The sequence below is a fragment of the Suricata suricatta genome, chromosome 1 (genome assembly GCF_006229205.1).
Source record: "Suricata suricatta isolate VVHF042 chromosome 1, meerkat_22Aug2017_6uvM2_HiC, whole genome shotgun sequence".
NCBI lineage: Eukaryota > Metazoa > Chordata > Mammalia > Carnivora > Herpestidae > Suricata > Suricata suricatta.
This window is the reverse complement of record NC_043700.1, coordinates 182,419,396-182,436,794: the sequence shown is the minus strand read 5'-3', so window position 1 is coordinate 182,436,794 and position 17,399 is coordinate 182,419,396. Positions and strand designations below refer to the sequence as shown.

Here is a 17,399-nt window from a genome sequence, read left to right as displayed (position 1 = left end):
AATTTAAGGAAAGGTATTAAGCAGGCTGTGTTGTAGCTTATGAACAAGTAATATATTGTATCATTTATCTTGAATGTATCATAGATAAGCTGCTATATAACGATTGCCACTTCAGATAGCTGTGAAATTAGGTGATTAACTAGTTGTTACTTAACCTTCTAATTTCTGTATAAGTCTAATTACATGAAACAGAAGATGGTATTTTGATTTTTTACTTTGCTTTTCTGTTTGGAGTGTCATTGTAACCACTGTATTGTAAATGATGGAAAAGAATTGCATATGTTAAAAAATATGAAACTTTATAAAGTAAAAAAAATAAAATAAAATAAAATTTCAAAAAAAAAAGAAATATTTTTACCAATTTACCTCAAAAAAAAAAAAACTTCTGTCTTGTAAAGGAGTGTATCTGGAATGGAGTAGACTTAAACTTATGGACTTTCTAGCCACTGTGTATCAGGTCCAGTTGTAGACAAAGAAGAGACAAGACTCTTGCTTTCCAAATATATTCCAGTGACAGGCATGAAAGATCAGAAGGGTAAACAGTGGGACCATAGAAAGGTAACTGATGAGTATGTAAGATAATTCAACCAATGAGGATACTACATGGAAAGTAAGGCAGGCAATGAGGTGTGATGGAGAGTAACTGGGGTGGCAAGGTCACATGAGATGGGCTGACCAGGAAGAAACTCATGGAAAAGATGACGTGCCCTGAGATCTGAATGATGAGCCAGCCATGCAAAAATCTGACAAGAGTACCTCAGGCAGTAAGAATACTGATGATGATATAGCAAGTCCTTACCAAGCACTTACGATGTGCCAAGCTTTATTTTAAGCCTTTTGCCAGGGCTATTTTGTTTAATCCTCTTAACTACTCATTGAGGTCGGGGACTATGGATGAGGAAATTTTATCAGTGAGGAAGCTGAGGCACTGAAAGAGTAGACAGTTAATTGCCCAAGGTTCTATAGCTAGATAAACGGTCTGATACAGAGGTACAGAGACTCTGGAAGAGGGCGGAATTGGAATGCTGGGGAGCTGGAGACTTCTGTGGGATGAAGGCGGGGAAGGCCTATCCCATAAGGCCTGCTAGGCTAACCTAAGGATTTTGGATTTTCACTGGATGGTTTTAAGTAGATGATTTTAAAGCCCACCTGAGAGGAATGATATAATTTGATGTATGGTTTTAAGTATATGTTCAGGCACTAGAAATACTAGCCCAGGTGTAGTAGGGCTATAAATCTGTGTGAGGGGTAATAGCCTTGAGGCTTGGGGTTTTGAAGAGGTTTGAAAGAAACAGGGATCGTGAGATGGGTTAGATCAGGGCTTTGACCACATTATGCTTAAGTGTTCAGAGTTTTCAATCCCATTGCATCTGTTGACAATTTGGCAGAATTGTTTGGTCATCTCACTGGAAATGACTGACCTCATCCAGGTCTTCAAGCCAGCTCTAGTTAGGAGGTGGCATTTCTGCAGCATGACAGAATGGTGACGCATCAGGCCAACATGGGATGGAGTCCCAGCCTGGCAGTTTACCCATTGAATAATGTTAGGGGTGTCCCAACACTTTTATGAGTCTCAGTTTCTACTTCTGTAGAATGAGGCCATGGACACCCACCTCCCAAACTGTTGCCAGGACTTAATAAAACCAAGTCAACATCTTGCCCATAGTAGGTACTCAATGCTATCAGGTCAATCAATGCCTTCCCTTTCCCTTTGGGTGGAATATGACAGACATAGCAAATTTCACTTATTTTCTCTTAATTATGGTACATATTTATAGCCATTCCCAAGCTCATTGTGCAAATCAACACCAGAGACTTTGGCCTCAACTCCCTCCCTCTCTTTAATGTATTTATTATCTCCTTATTATGTTTCGTGAACTCTACTAGGGCCACATGATAAGGCCATATAATCCAATAACTGTCACTATATTTATATAATTTGACTTTTCTGTGTGCAGGAAGATGGTACCTGTGTAGAGGTGGTGAGCAGCTCAAGACCGGATGCAGAAAGCTCTGGGCCTGAGCAGTGAGACCTCCCAGCCCCTCTTCAGATTTCAGGCTCCTTCCCTGGCTATGCTCTTAAATTCAAACAGCTCTCCCCTTTCCCTTTCCTACATTTTCCTGACACACATTTTTACCCATTCTAGACAATTAGGAAAGCTATTTCCCAGGAGAATTAACTCTGAACTCCATCTTGCACTTAACTGCCATTCCGCAGCTTTTCTTCTCCTAGAGTGCCAGTTTCCCACCTTACCATTTCCCTTGATTTTCGGTGTCTTGTTAAACAAAAATTTCTTTCTCTTTCGCTTGTGCCCAAGACTGAGAAATTACTTTCTTTAATCCAAGTCCTGTTTGTACTTTTAAAGCCAAGAGTTTTAGAAGCATACATGGCTCTGAAATTGTTTTCAGTTAGGTTTACTCTGCTAAAATACTGTTGTTGTTGTTGTTGGTGGTGGTGGTGGTGGTGGTGGTGATGTGTGTGTGTGTGTGTGTGTTTCTTTAAATGTTCTGATAGCCATTCCCTCTGGCTTGTCTTTAGAGATCACTGTTTTGTAGACACTGTGATGTCTGTATGTTATAGTTCTTTCACTTCCTTAAGAGTTAACTACTTTAATTCCCTTATCATACAGTCATATGTACTACTTTTCTATCTCCAAATGCAATTAAAAGTGCCCTTCGGGTGTTCCAGGTTTTAATCATTCTGTGTGTAGAGCATTCCCATGGCTCAGAAGGGCTTTCTCTGTCTCCTCTTGGATGGAGCCTTTCTCAGAGGAGGAGGAGGATGAGTGGAAGAGTCAGAATGAGGTGTGACAGCTTTGTTTCAGAGGCCAAACTCCTCACTTGTTAAAGTGTTGGCTCTCCTGCGTGGGCTGGTGCCAGGAAACCATTTCTTACCAGCAGTGGCTGTGTGTAGCGGTCTTGGGGAACAGGCCAGAGATGAGCCTCCAAGAAAGCATTGCTCTCTCAGACCTGTTTTGTGATCTTAGGCAATTAATGATTTTTATCTGTAAAATGGTATAATAACACCTGATGATATTATGATTATAATTGTTCTTTGAGATGGTCCTTGGAAAAAACTAGAACTCATCTTTTAATCAGATTCATGTCACGGTGTTCTATATGCAAGTGCTCATCAAACTGTGTGTGACATGTGCTTCTCCGCCCTTGGTTAGTGGCCAATTGCTGTGCGAGCTTGATGATACCTAAACCACTCCAGATCCCAATCAGTGTGATGAGTCTACTGGTTGTGCGCTTGCATGTACTGGCAAGGTCAAATTGCTATTGTACTTCTAAAGTTCTTACTCTCATTTTCTGGATTTAATTGCAGAGTGGTAACAAACAGTTTGCAAACCTGCAATGATCCTTGGACCAAATCTTGAATAGCACACTTTCAGCTGTGAGCCTGTTGGGAGCCTAAAACATGCAAGCATTGTGGGAGGGACAGAAGGTCTGCTAGCATGGCTCCTGGCCCCCCAAACTTTAGTGCTTAATGGGGTTTCCAGTCTGAGTGCGTGAATGGTAAACGGTCTGCCATGATGCTGGCCTGTTCTGACCACCAGGAACTTCACCTCATTTCAGTCACAAAGCAGGGATTCCTATTCCACCCCCAGTCTTGGGTTGGCATTTAGGTGGGAAACGGGACTGGACTGTCATTCTTTCTCATGTTATAAGACGAAGGAAAAGAAATTGACTGGCAGTCAAAACCTTACCAACCAACCAACCAACAAACAAACAAAACCTCAGCAGAACACTGACTCCAACCACACTCACTTTCTTAGAGGCCACTTTATGTCATTGTGTTGGGGATCACTTTCCAAAGCCTACTACCCAATTCTTCAAGGCATTGGACTCTATTCCTTTGCTACCAGTAGAGGCTACGTGTGGGGACCAATGTTCTCATAGTATAGCAATAACAACAAAAGGCTTCATTCACTCAGGAAATTAAAGGTATGGGGTCTAAAGCATAAGATGCTTCCATTCCCAGCTGATGGTGCTGCTTACCTGAAGGGTTAGACTTATTCAACAATACCAATGGCAGAAGGTTATAGTGTTGAAAACGCCCAGTGATAATGACTATACCCTTGTAATAATATTTGTATTGGGAAGGGAGGTACCAATATATGGCACATGTCTCAGACTCCCTCTCGCCTCCCTCCTTGGCAGATATTAATCAATTACTTCCCTGTCTTCTGATCTATCACAGGGATTCAGAATGTTGGCATAGACTTCAAGGCCATGACCAACATATAGGAGATGATAAATGGAATGAGACTCTCTCAGCTTTCCAGTGTTGTTATTTAGGGCTAAATGTGCTTTTCACATGCATTATCATTTCAACCCTCATCTGTGATGCTGTTACTATGATTCACAATGTACAAAATCAGAAAACTGGGGGCCCAAAGAATTAAGGCAGCTGATGAATATCATACAAGAAGTAAGTGGCCAAAGTGAAAATGGAGCCCTGATCTGCTGCTCTCTGATAGCAAAAGAAGGATCTAGTATTTATTATGCTCCTTCTGAGTGACAGGCTTTTATAAACTATAAGTCATTTAATCTTATAAATCATTAACTCATGCCACCCTGTGAGACATTATTCTTTCTGATTTCTGGATGAGGAAAGCGGGGTTCAGAGAACTGTAACAACTTGTTCAAAGCCATTACAGACAGTAAGGAGGTGAGGATTTGAGCCCACATGTCTCTGAATTCAAAGCACATTTATTTCTCTTAGTACATGGAATCCACAGTTCAGCCTCTGCTTACATAGAGCACTGCTGGGAACAGGACATGGCAGAGGTGTTCAGAGGAATGGCATTAAAGAAAGTGGCAACTTGAACATGACTTCAGCGCTCCACGTTTAGAGAATAATTAAATAAACAGTATCATAGCACCACACTAGAATATTTGCCACTATTATAAACGGATAATATGATGACTATGTAGAAACATGCAAAAGTGTTTACCAAATAATATTAAGAAATCATATGTATACTGATTACATTTATGCAGAAATTATGCATATGAATGGATAAACAGAAAGAGGAAACACAAAGAAAATATCTCTTGGTTGGGATGCAGGATGATAAGATGTTTTAAAGTCATGTTAGGCATACTGGGGGTGTGGGGGCGGGAAGCTTATGTAGCTCAGCATCAAGAAAATCTGGCCAAAGAAAATAGATGAAAATAATCACCCATTAGGAAATTTGTCTTCAAATTTTGAAAGAACACATTTCCAAAATAATGAAAAGGGCATAATGGCATTTAGAATAAAAATTAAATACTGATTCAGAGCAAGTGGAAGTAGTGATAATAGAATAAAAATTTGCCATTGGGAACTCAGGAGCATTTAAGTGGGAATTTTGCATACTAGGGAGATGTGGACCATGTTTCCTTTCATTTCCTTAATGTATTCAAGTTTTCTGCTCTTTAGATCTCATGGTGAAGTTCTAGGTAGTGATTCTGAAAATCAATCATGTATTTTTTCCCCCTAGATACTGCTGGGCAAGTGAATTCATCTGAATTCTTCTGTGCTATTTGAGGGGGGGTGCAGAAGGGTGTCATTCAAAATTTAGTTTCCATTTACCAAACTCCCAGCCACTAGAAATCCATTCAAGAGACAGTTAATGGCTACTTATTGTGAACTAGAGATTGTGAATCTCTAGAAACATAAGACAATCTATCCACGTTCTGGTTGCTGAGTCTAGTGCAGGAGGTAGATAAGTGGAGTGACAGTTCTTATACAGGACCTACCAACAACTAAACAAGAGACCCTGTGCAGTGAGCTCCTGGAATAGTGACAAGGCACAGCTGCCCTGGCTGAGAGTCAGAGAGAGAGAGTGTCTCAGAGGAGGTGACTGACAAACAAGTCTTGAAGGATGAGAAGGAGGTGGCCAGGGAATACAGGGAATGCTGGATGGGAAGAGAAAGCTAGGAACAGCGTTCTAGGCAGTGAGGCTAGCAAAATCATACTGTACCAATGCATGGACACACTAGACAGACAACACACTGGGGGAGCTACCACTGCTTTATGTGGCTATAGGATGACATGTGAGATGGGGAAAAGGTATGGGGCAAGGCTGGGTATCAGTGGAGGCCTGAGCATGGAGGGCCTTGATTGCCAAGGTGAGACACCATAGTGAAGCAGAGTGATCAACCAGTGCATGGGAAACTGCAGAGTCCAGTCGAAGTCATATGCTGAGACCAATGAAGCAGGGTGTCCTTGAGGATATTAGGAGAGAAAGAGATTGGGGGACCCAAGGCCCCGCCAAGCGTGCAGTCCAAACTGTAAACAGACCTACCTGCTCTTGTATCTTCAACGACAAGGGAGAGGGAGTATACCTTATCTGTTCTTGTCAACACCCCACCCCATCCCCTTTTGTTCCTGGCACGTGGTAGATGCCACCAAAATGTCTCTTGGTTAGATGATTTGACTTAAAACTTAAAAACAAAACCAGAGGGGGCCCTGGGTGGCTCAGTTGGTTAAGTGTCCAACTTCAGCTCTGGTCATGACTACAGTTCATGAGTTCAAACCCCGCATCAATCAGACTCTGTGCTGGCAGTGCAGAGACTGCTTGTGTTTCTCTTTCTCTCTCTCTCTCTTTCTCTCTCTCTCTCTCTCTCTCTCTCTCTGTCTTTCTCAATAAGTACTTTTTAAAAAAAACAGAGCACCTTAATGCTCAAGGTGGGAGAAAACTGTACAAGCCAATGTCGCTCTGCCCTTTATTGAATGTGCAAGGATCATCCCCTCTGTCGTGGATGGGCTATGAAAGAAAACTGCGCCTGCCACTCACAGCAAACTGGATCTGCATCCTGCAGGGCTTCTCTACGTCCATACAGACACAATGCCCGCCCCCATCCTTCTTGTGGAACAGGAAATGAAATCGACATCAATTATTTCTTTTTCAGCTTGAAAATCAAATTCATTAAAGTTATTCAAATTTAGGAAACTGTATACAGTAAACAATCACATACAAGAAGTGCTTAGAGGAAATTTGAAATGATGACAATTTCAAACCCTGAGTGAGAAAGGACTTTCACTTTCATGAAATAAAAGTCAAGAAATAGGAAGAATTGTGTTGTCCTCAGGGGTTCTTCTCAGGAGCTCCAGATACAGGGGAGTCCAATGAACAACTCAACTCTTCCCCATGACCCTCAAGAAAGCACACTTGGCAGATAGGAGATAAGACCTCCACATGTCTCTCTCACTACAATCCAGTGGTGGTGGTGGTGGTGGGGGGGGTGGTAATACCCATTTTCCAGATAAGGAAACTGAGACCCAGAGAGGTTAAGTAAGTTGTCCAGGATCACACAGCTGCCAAGTGGCTGAGTTCAGATACATACTCCTGTCTGGCTCCCAAACCCAAGTGCCAGCATGAGGTGCTTTCCCTGACTAGGCTGTGTTCTTGCTGGAACAAAGCTCTCTCGAGAACTATGCCACTTAGTTCAGCTATACTTTCTGGGTCAGAACACCTACCTTGTGCTGGTACCTAAAACAAACTTAACACTTTCATTCCAGCCACATGAAACTGCCTGGAGTTCCCAAACCCACCAACCTTCTTCATCTTTCTCCATTGCTGCTTGCGGTAGACCCTCTGTCCAGTTTACCTGGGACCACCTACTCGCCTTTCAGAATCAACTCAAGGGTCACCTCCTCCTTGAAGGCTTTGAGCCTCTTATGTCCAACCTCCAACAACCACTGCCTCCTTTGTGCCTGGACTTGGGCTGTAGGATCAAATCCCTACTCTGCACTTACCAGCTCTGTGATTTTAAAAATTACTTCTCTGTGCCTCAGTTTCCTCACCTGAAAAACAGGACTAAAAAGAATCTCTAGTTCATAAGGTTGTCATGAGTATTAAGAAAAGACTTCCAGGGTGCCTAGGTAGCTCAGTCAGTTAAGCATCTGACTCTTAATTTCAGCTCAGGTTGTGATCTGGCAGCTCGTGAGTTCGAGCCCCCCATCTGGCTCTGCACTGGCAGTGTGGAGCCATCTTGGGATCCACTGTCTTCCTCTCTCTCTCTCTGTCTCTCTCTCTCTCTCCTAAAAATAAATAAATAAACATTTAATAAAAAGACATTCTTGCAAAGTCCATAGCAAGAGTGCTTACCATACTAACTGCTCAATAAATGTTAGCTATTACATTGTTTACCGTACCAGGGACTGATTTCTTGCCCAGCACAGATCTGGCTTTCTTGTGTACCTAAATGTACAGTGACTTCCTTGAAAGCTGTGGAGACCTGGCACAAAGACAGTGTCTAAGAGAGGCACGTGGAGTGAACAGTGAGTAGTGAACAATGAACAGTGCATCTGGCAGAACGACAAGGTTGCACCGCAGGGTCTCAGAGATTCAGACACCGTGATCCTATCACGCTGCTCCCAGGTGCCCTGTGGTTGCCGGACTGGAACTTTTTTCTGAAATGCCAGGGGGATAGCAGGACTTGCTGCTTTCCAGCAAACATGGCAAAGGACACATTGCCAAAATCCTAGCTCCTCCTCCCCACCCATAGATCTCTGGTCTTCCCACTAGAAGGTTTGCATCAGCCTCTACAGGGAAACAACCTCCCTCCCAGGAGTCAGTGGACACATTTTGTGAAATGCGTCACATAGTTTCCAGGAGTGTCTCCCATCCAGGAAGCAGTCCTGGCCACCGTGCTGCTCCCACCCCTTCCTCTAGTGACCACAGTCATCCCAGTTGGCTCTGCATGGTCCCTGACTGCAGGCCACCACGAGAGTGATTCAAAATGTCATGGCAATGAATGAAACTGTTTTAGTAAAGTTGGATGGCTGTAACCACTTACCTTCTGAACTGCTTAACTTTGTGACATGAAAGACATAGCATATTGCAATTTCAGATGTTGGGAGTATAAAATCTCTAGCCCCCCTTTCCAAAGCAGGATGCATCAATTAAAAAAAAAAAGAAAAATCTTCTGGTTGAGAAGGGCTTGGATTAATATTTGCCAACACTGGCGGCTGGCTTCTTTTTCTGATGTGGGCTTGGTTTTGGAGATGACCCCCTGAAGCCAGAGGTGAAGTCCAGGCTCCTCAGAAGGATGGGGGAGCTCCAGGTTTTAAAGCAGGTCTATAAATGAATGTGTTTGGCGACTGCTCAGCTATCTTGGGAAAACCAGCTGATAAGAGCACTTGGGAAATCTTGGATCCCAGTTCTAATCCGAAAAGAAAAGCTTTGCTTGTCATCCTTAATAACCACTAACCTGAGGTCAGGTCTCATCATGGAAGCCAAAATAGTGGTTTTGGGAACTGAGTGTGACTTTCTGCTCAGTCTTAACCTACCAAGAGGTCCATGGCTGCTCCGAGTTGCTGCTAAGAGGAGTGGCTTCTCTCCAGAGACCAGGAGATCCCTCCCTGGGCTCCCATAAACCCTGTGGGTCCTTCCTTGTCAGCACACCTCACTGGAATCATGGCCAGCCACACCCTGCTGGCCTCACCCAGCCCTGGAAGGGGCCACAATAAAAGAGTCCTGAGACAATCAATAGATGAAGTGAGCAAGGGAGTGAACAAAGGGAGGATTGGAGGCAGGAAGGTCAAACAGCTGCTGACCCAGAATGCATAAGCAGAGCAAGTAAAGGAATGTTAGGTAGACCCAGAGCAAGAGAAGACAGCCAGACGCCATGTCGATCTCTGTGGTGCCAGTAGGGCACACACAGTAGACGTTCAACAAATTATACCAATGAACACTAGCTGGGTGCTTTCTGTCCCTAGACCCTGTGCTAGGTCATTTACAAGGATTGTGTTGCTTAACTTGCACATGAAACCCTATAAAAGCTGTCATTACTTTTGGCAAAGTGGATTAAGGACCACTGATAGATGTTGATTCCCCTGGGCAGGAGAGACATGCTCCAATTCCTGTCAATATCATTCTGTGTCTTATTAGAAAGGCAGCAAGGCTCTGCATGAAGCACCATGGATTCTAGAGTCAGACGGCCTTAGTTCAAGTCCCAGCCCAGCAATTTGGTGGTGTGAAGCTGGGGGACGGAGTCCACTTATTTGCACTCTCTGTGCCTGGCTCTCTTACATGAATGGTGCTTGTGCACATGGGCCATTGTGAAGGCTAGTGAAGTTAGGACATGCATGGATGGCGAGAGCATGCTGTAAGTGCTACATTTAAGTCATAGCCTTGGAAACACTGCTCTATATTGCCTAAACCCCCACATATTCTGTTGTATCGCTGTTGGGAGAGGGGTTGGTACTGGTTCCACCCCCCCAAATTTGCAAATAAGATCTTCTCAGTCTCTGTGGGTTAAAATCAGAAAACCACAGAAAGTGGGGGCCAGGTGTGTCTTATTGGCCCCAAAGCAAAGGTCACCATTTTACTGATGATAATAGGAGGGGCTAGGGAAAGGGGAGGAAGGGAATTTAGTATTTATTGGTTTGTGTTCAATGCAGCTAAAAGATTTAATAAAGAGTCTGTCCAGATTTCATCAGAGGGTCCATGACCAAGTCAAGGATAGAATCTAAAGTCCCAGATTCCTCTGTGGGGTCTGCTGAGGATACATAGTATGGCACTTCTTTCTTTGCCTAAGGAGAGGCATCTTCAGATAGTTTAAACTAAACCTCTCATGGTCTCTAGCAAGATGAAATGGCCAATAGTGGAGAATAGTGAATTCCTATGGCTAGAACGTACCACAGACCTTCATTTCCCCAGTCCTTGCTACTCACTTTCTCTGTGCCAGTGGCCCCATGAGGGCATTTCTAAGTACTGAGCCTGGAGATTTAGAAGAACTAGTTCCAGCTACACTGGCTAGGAATCACTCACCTGTCCACCCACTCTCTTGTACAGCCTCTGGTTTCCCTCTGAGCAGGGACAACAGGGCTATTTACTGGAGAACAACCCAGTTCAGGGCTGCCAAAATGGTGGTGGTGTTGGGGCAAGTAGTATGGTGGGCAGCAAAGCGAATCCAGCTTTTCCCATGCCTGGATTTGGCCCTGGGGCATCGAGGATGGATGGAAAAGGGCTCTTTTCCCTCTACTCAGATGGTGAACACAACCAGACTCATGTTTAAGCCTCCCAGAGGTTTCTTGCCTGGCAGCCTGGACAGCCAATTGCTCCAAGACCTGGCTTCCAAGCTACTTTCCCTCCTGCTTCTCTTGGCTTCTCATTGCATGTCCCAGCATCATTAAACTGCTTGGAATTTCATCCTCTAACCCGTGCCCCTTTTTTCCCCTCTGATGGGAGTATCTTTCCTCTCCTTCTATTGGTTTGCCTTTGTTCATTCTTTCACACTTAAGTCAGACACCATCTCCTCCATAAAGCTTCTCTGACATAGACTTCTGAGATATCTTCATTCTGTGCTCCCATTCTTCCACTTGGAGCCTTCAGTCATGGTATTTACCATTTTGTATATAATATTCTCTCCATGGATCTGGCCCTTATAGGAGTGGGTTTCTTGATGGCAGGTGCCATGACTTTTTTCTCTGAATCTTCACTGTCTAGCCCAGGGCCTAGCACAGGGCACTGAGTACATGACTTGGAACATTTGTTCAAATCATTCTTAATTCACAGGAAAGAAAGTCCAGTCAAAGCATTTCAGCATTTCAACATATGCAAAATGATTGTGCCTCAAGGGTTGTGAATTCAAAACAAAATTCACCAACCTACACAGCACTTAGGGATAAAGAAGCAACAGTGTGAACTCCATGACAAGGTGGGGGCCTGGAGAAATGGCTGCATAGTGACAATGGGGGAGCTCAGAGGCAAAGGAATGTAGAATGTGGCCGCTGCCTTCTTGTGGAGTTTGGAGGACAATGCTCGCCTTATGATGGAATCCATATTCTCTACCTGCAACATGGTGACCACAATTCTACACTACAAACCACTGTGACATATGTTACCCTTTTAGACCAAATATGGAAGCTATAATTATTATGTAGGCAGAGAATTTTGCCTAGCCCTTAACTTTTAAAAATAAAAACTGACTTCATATTCAACCCAGAAAATCTGTTATGTGTTACCCAGAGAGTCCCTAAGAAGACCTAGAAATAAATGTCTGTGTTACACCATTGGGCTGCCCTCTCTCTGGAGGGGACATTGAGACTCCTTGGGTGAAGATGTAGAGACAGTGAACTCAGCAATAGTACTTTAGAAACCTGACACAACCACAAGGGGCATAGCACCCAAATATTTGATGAGCAGACATTGCTAGACTTTGAATAACAAATTCCAAGAGTCATACAGAAAGAGGAAGTTCAATCCCGATGAAATCTAGGTTTGCTGTTTTGTTAATTAAACCCCATCCTCCACTGAACACAAACACACACACATGCACACACATGAACGTGCACCCCCCCCACACTGTGGTATAGTATATACACATTATGCTATATTACCTCATTTTAACTCCTTGGTTCAAGAAACACAGTCTTGGTTCAAGATTTCATAAATCTCTAAAGCACTTTTCAAATTTACCAGGAAATAGAATCATTCCATTGGTCTTACCCTGAGGTAGTTGAGGGTGAAATTTGTTAGTCCCATCCTGGTGATGTTTTTGGACAGCTGATCCAAGACCTGAGGATCTTGTGCCTAAAACAGGAAAAAAAATCATATCTTTTATCTCTGCAGCATGGTGCCAAGAAAGTCTCAGATCGTGCTACAGTTGCTAAGAAATGCAATCTTGACACCTTTGGTTTTTCTCAGGGGACGGTTGTTGGAAATCACTTAATTTACATTTTGAAGACACTTGCATATAATGGCTCAAGAACATTTTTGAATCAATGGTGCAAGATATATTGCCAGGTAGAACCAAAATGAGTCAGACAAGCTTTCAGTCCTTGGGAGAAGTAGCTTTACTTCCTTCCACCAATGAGAGGCCCCATGTCTTCAGGAGGAGGGTCATTAAGCCAGGACACTTTCAAATCTCTGGCGCTCACCAGAGAAGGTGGAGCCCCTAGATTTGGTAGAGCCATGCTTGAGGACTGGCCTTTGTTTCATGTTGTGATAGTGTTGTTTTTAGCAGCTTGGACTCCAAGACTATATTTGAAAACTTTACCACTTCTATGAAATATATATATGTGAAATATATATATATATGAAATATATATATATGAAATATATATATGAATTCTAACTTTCCTCCCCATTAAGTTGAGGCTAGAAATAGATGTTCTCAACAATTTTTATCTTGCAAGTCCTCCAGGACTGTAAGAGTAAGCATCACATTTTTCAAAATATCCACCACATTTAAAAGAGCCATGGGGTATTCTGTAGGCTATCCCAAATGTTCTGTTGGGCTAGAAAGAAAAGAAAATTCTTTTGGGTTTCATTGTAAGGTGAGTCTCTTGGTTGATGCTCTTTCTTTCTGTTTGTCTTTTCTTCGTTCTTAACTGGTAGAAGCAAATTGGAGCTCAAGAAAGCAATCTTCTGTCTTCCTTCCTGTAGTCATGAGACTATGTAAGTTATTCTAACATTTTAATTTATTCTTTCCTGTACTTAATTTTTCTCATAGTCATACAACCAATTGGCCTTGTGTATATGAATAAAAAACAAGATGTCAACAAAAAGAAAGCTGTTCACTTCTCGTGTCAATTTCTGGAAAGGGGGTCCTCTGTGGACACGGAGCCAGTATTTATGGAACCCCTTTCACAAGACAGGAAAAGCTTGTTCTCTAGATATTCTCTACTCATGACCAACATCAAGGAGCTTCCTTTGCACATGGAGGACAGGGTAATAATAAATGAATGGAAGTATGTTGCTGCTGCTGCTGCTGTTAAGAGCCAGTCACCACTACTTAAAGAGGACCTACTGTGTTCCAGGCACTGTTTTATGTCCTTTACATGCCTAAACTCTTAATCCTCATACTAGTAAATGCTCGGAGGCAGGCTCTATTACTGTATCCATTTTGCAGATGAAGACCTGGAAGCACAGAGATGCCATACCACTTGCCCAGGTCACACAGGAACACAGATACACATATGTGGTCTCATTCTAGGGCCCAGGCTCCCGACCACTAACCTGTTATTTTTCTACTTTAAAAACAGTAAGAGTGACTACTCCAAACTGCTTCAAGGGGAGTGGAGGATGTGAACTGGGCTTTGAAAGTTGAGAAGAACTTAGGAGTACGGATAGGTGGATTGATTGGAGGAGAGGAATAAGGTGGCATAACAGAAAGTTCAAGGTCAATGAGAAAGGTAGAGATTGGGTTGACCAGTCGGGAGGAGAAGGTTTAGGACAAAAGCCTGGGAAGAGAAGACTGGAACTGGATGGTTGGGAGACAGCTTCTCAGCCTGGGTCCTAGAGTCAGTTCTAGCTGAGTTGAAATCTTGATTTGCCACTCTTGAGCTGAGAAACATGGAGCAACTGATCAAGCCCAAGCCTCAGTTTCCTCAGTTCTAAAGTAGCCATAGTGATAATGCACCTCTCTGGGTCACTGGGAAGGTTCAATATAATGTGTACAATACTTCGCACAAGGCCTGGCATAGCAAACAGCCAGTAAATACTAGCTACTGGTATTGTATTCTCTTTTGATTGTATAGGGTCTTAAAAATCAGGCTCATTAATTCTGATTTTGCTCCAAAGCTTTTTCACAGAAACTGCTGCATCATGCATTATGGAAGAGGGATTTATTTAGTCAATGCCTTAGACGCCTTCTTTAGGGACTGCACCCAACTAGCTCCTATCGAGTCTTACCTCTCAAACACATCCCCAGCTTGGCATCAAATCTGGCCTTGCGCCTAGTTGGTGCTCAATAAATTTGACGTGATTTACGGTCGAATGAAACCGAGAGAACCCCAAATTGTCCGCTTCATTCCAACACCATGGTTTGGAGGGATGTTGACACAGATCTGAGGTACATGAGCCCCACATCTTGTCAGATGGTTCTAATCAAGACTGGAAACTGTTTTTCTTACTCCTTGTTTCATTTCTTTCCCCAGTTATACATAACAGGTTTAATAGCCCAGGCAGAGCAGTACTTGATAATGACTCAATGGAATTTAAGAAAAATACAAACTGTTTATTGTGGTAACCTCAGTTTGGAGTTTAAAATAAAAAAGTATCAAAAAAAAAAAAACAACAACACCTCACAATGCACCAAACTCACAAACAAAGAAGAGGGAAAAGGGCCTGTGGAAGAAAATGGTTGAGAGAAAAACTCAGAACCGAGAGTTCATTGCCCGACTTGTGAAGACTATTGGCGTTCTATTACAGAGAATCAGACTTTTCCTCCTTGAGGAAATGAGGGGGTAAAAGAAAAAAAAGTAAAATAGTGATGAAATTACTTACATGCATGGCTAGAATGCTCCTTGGGACTAACTCTCTGTATTGTCTAATGGTAAAGTGCCATGTTTTTATTCTCATGAGATCATCAAAGGTGAACTCCAAGATCAGTCTGCCTTCTGTACATACCTAGAACAACAAACAACACACTCATTGGCTGTGCACTTTGTGAATGCCACATCTTTGTACTCATAGGTCAGCTACTCAGCAGGGTCTCCCTGACTGTCCTTGGGTGGCGCTGGATCTTAGTAAGAATGTGACACAAATGTTTGATCCATAGCACAGTGAGACAAGTGTGAGCCCTAGAATCCGCGGTTCCAAAGACTAGCCATGATTTACTAGTAAGTAAGTTCACCGGTGGATGCAAAACTTTATAAGCCTAGGTTTCTTCATTTGCACATATGGGACCAAAACCCATATTATTGTAATATTATGTCAAAAGTGGGTCCCTGCAAAGATAATACCTCCCACCTCCTTTTATTTCTGTTGTCATCATCTTTCTACCCTTGGAGCGTGAAGCCTTGTTCTAATTATTGTTGCCCTACTCTGGGAGGAAGTATCTAATGAAATTATTTATGCTAATGTGTGACTTACTACAAGGTTACCCTACCAGAGGAAGTTTTCATTTTTAGAGACAAATTCCACGCTGTTTAGAGTGTATTCCTTCAATCACATGCTATCAGCAGTAACAATTTTGCTTGCATAGAGACATGCTATCTTTCTATGAAAAATATATATTGTTAATGAAACAGAATTTGTGAGGCTCCCTTGGGGCTCCTGGCTGGCTCAATTGGTGGAGTATGTGACTCTTGATCTTGGGGTCATGGGCTTAAACCCCCATGTTGGGTGTAAAAATTACTTAAAAATAAAATCTTAAAAAAAAAGAATTTATGAGGCTCTCTTCCTTGACAAAGTGATCTTTGACAGGATAGTAATATTTTTCTTCTTTTGATATTAAGATCAGTTTTAGCATGTAGTTTCCTATTTTATTTACCTATTTGATTTCACTGTTAATGACTTTGAAATAGGAGAAAAAACTAGGCAGTTGGACACCACTGGTCTTCTTTCAACTAAAAATAAGAAGTAGTGGTAGTATATTTGTGCAGTTTAAATAATTACAACTGCTTATTCAGCTCATGTTTGCTTTAGAGCAGATGGAGGTTTTGACATTAGAGTCCTAGATTCACATCCTAACTGTACTTTGTACTTATTTTAGAACTTGAGAAAACTAAATAATAAATTCCCTAAGTTCCAGGTTCCTCATCTGTAAAATGAGAATAATACTAACCTTACTTAAGGTTTGCTGAGGAAATGTATGATGATATTATGTGTGTAGATTGCCTAGTATTGTATCGGGCACACAGGAGGATGACAGCAAATGATAGCTCTATAGATTAAAAAAAAAATACAACCAAAAAACCCTGGACTAGTGGTTGTCATAAAGTGCTATCTGAGATTTAGGGATCCACGGAGGTGTCTCAAGGGCTGCTGGGAAGAGTTCAGCCTCCACATAGACCATATGATCTCCATCCAGTTTCTTGATTCAACCAGGGCAACTTCAGTTTTATTGTTTCAATATGTTGGACTTCTGATCAAGCTTTCTTGGAGAAAGGTTTCCTATGCTAAAAACAAACATATAAAACTTTGGAAATTACTGCACTACACAATTTTTAAAAATCATAAATAACAATTAATTCAATAGGGGGTATGCTCATTTCAAAAACTATAGTCCATGAAGATAAATAGCAATTTACCTAACCTTTTATAAGATATTAATAATCATTTCTCCCTTTGACTATTTAATACAAAACGTCACCACTTACTGAGTTCCAGCTATGTCCTAGGCACTGGGGTTAGGTGCTTTCTATTTACTCCAATTTAAGATAATGTTTTCTTTAAACAAACGAACTACCAGTATAAGGAGAGTTAGTAACATGTGTTGATAGGGTACTATTTAAGTAAGATGCTATTGCCATTTGCCATTTTCATTTTTCCAAAAGTCTCAGAAGCACTGTAGGACAATTATTGATAATATGGGTCAAGACTGAGTTGCTCCTAGTAGAATCTGTGGATAATTTCTGGCATTTAGGCACTTTGCCCCCAAATTCCTCCAATGAATGGTCTCTAGGGCTTCTTTCTGACATCTTAGCCATGATAGTTGTGTACTCTGAAATG

The 17,399-nt window shown here is 42.2% G+C and overlaps 1 protein-coding gene across 9 annotated transcripts in view; it reads right to left on the bottom strand.

Annotated features, from left to right (window-relative positions):
• LDB2 (LIM domain binding 2) overlaps positions 1–17,399 on the bottom strand; it is a 376,577-nt gene that overhangs the window by 59,600 nt on the left and 299,578 nt on the right. For all 9 annotated transcript variants that reach the window (XM_029948404.1, XM_029948414.1, XM_029948408.1 and 6 more), the window contains exons 4-5: positions 15,231–15,353; positions 12,450–12,533 (exon numbers count right to left, since the gene is read on the bottom strand). In XM_029948404.1, the coding sequence (XP_029804264.1) occupies positions 12,450–12,533; positions 15,231–15,353 (207 nt within the window). The remainder of the gene's footprint in view (positions 1–12,449; positions 12,534–15,230; positions 15,354–17,399) is intronic.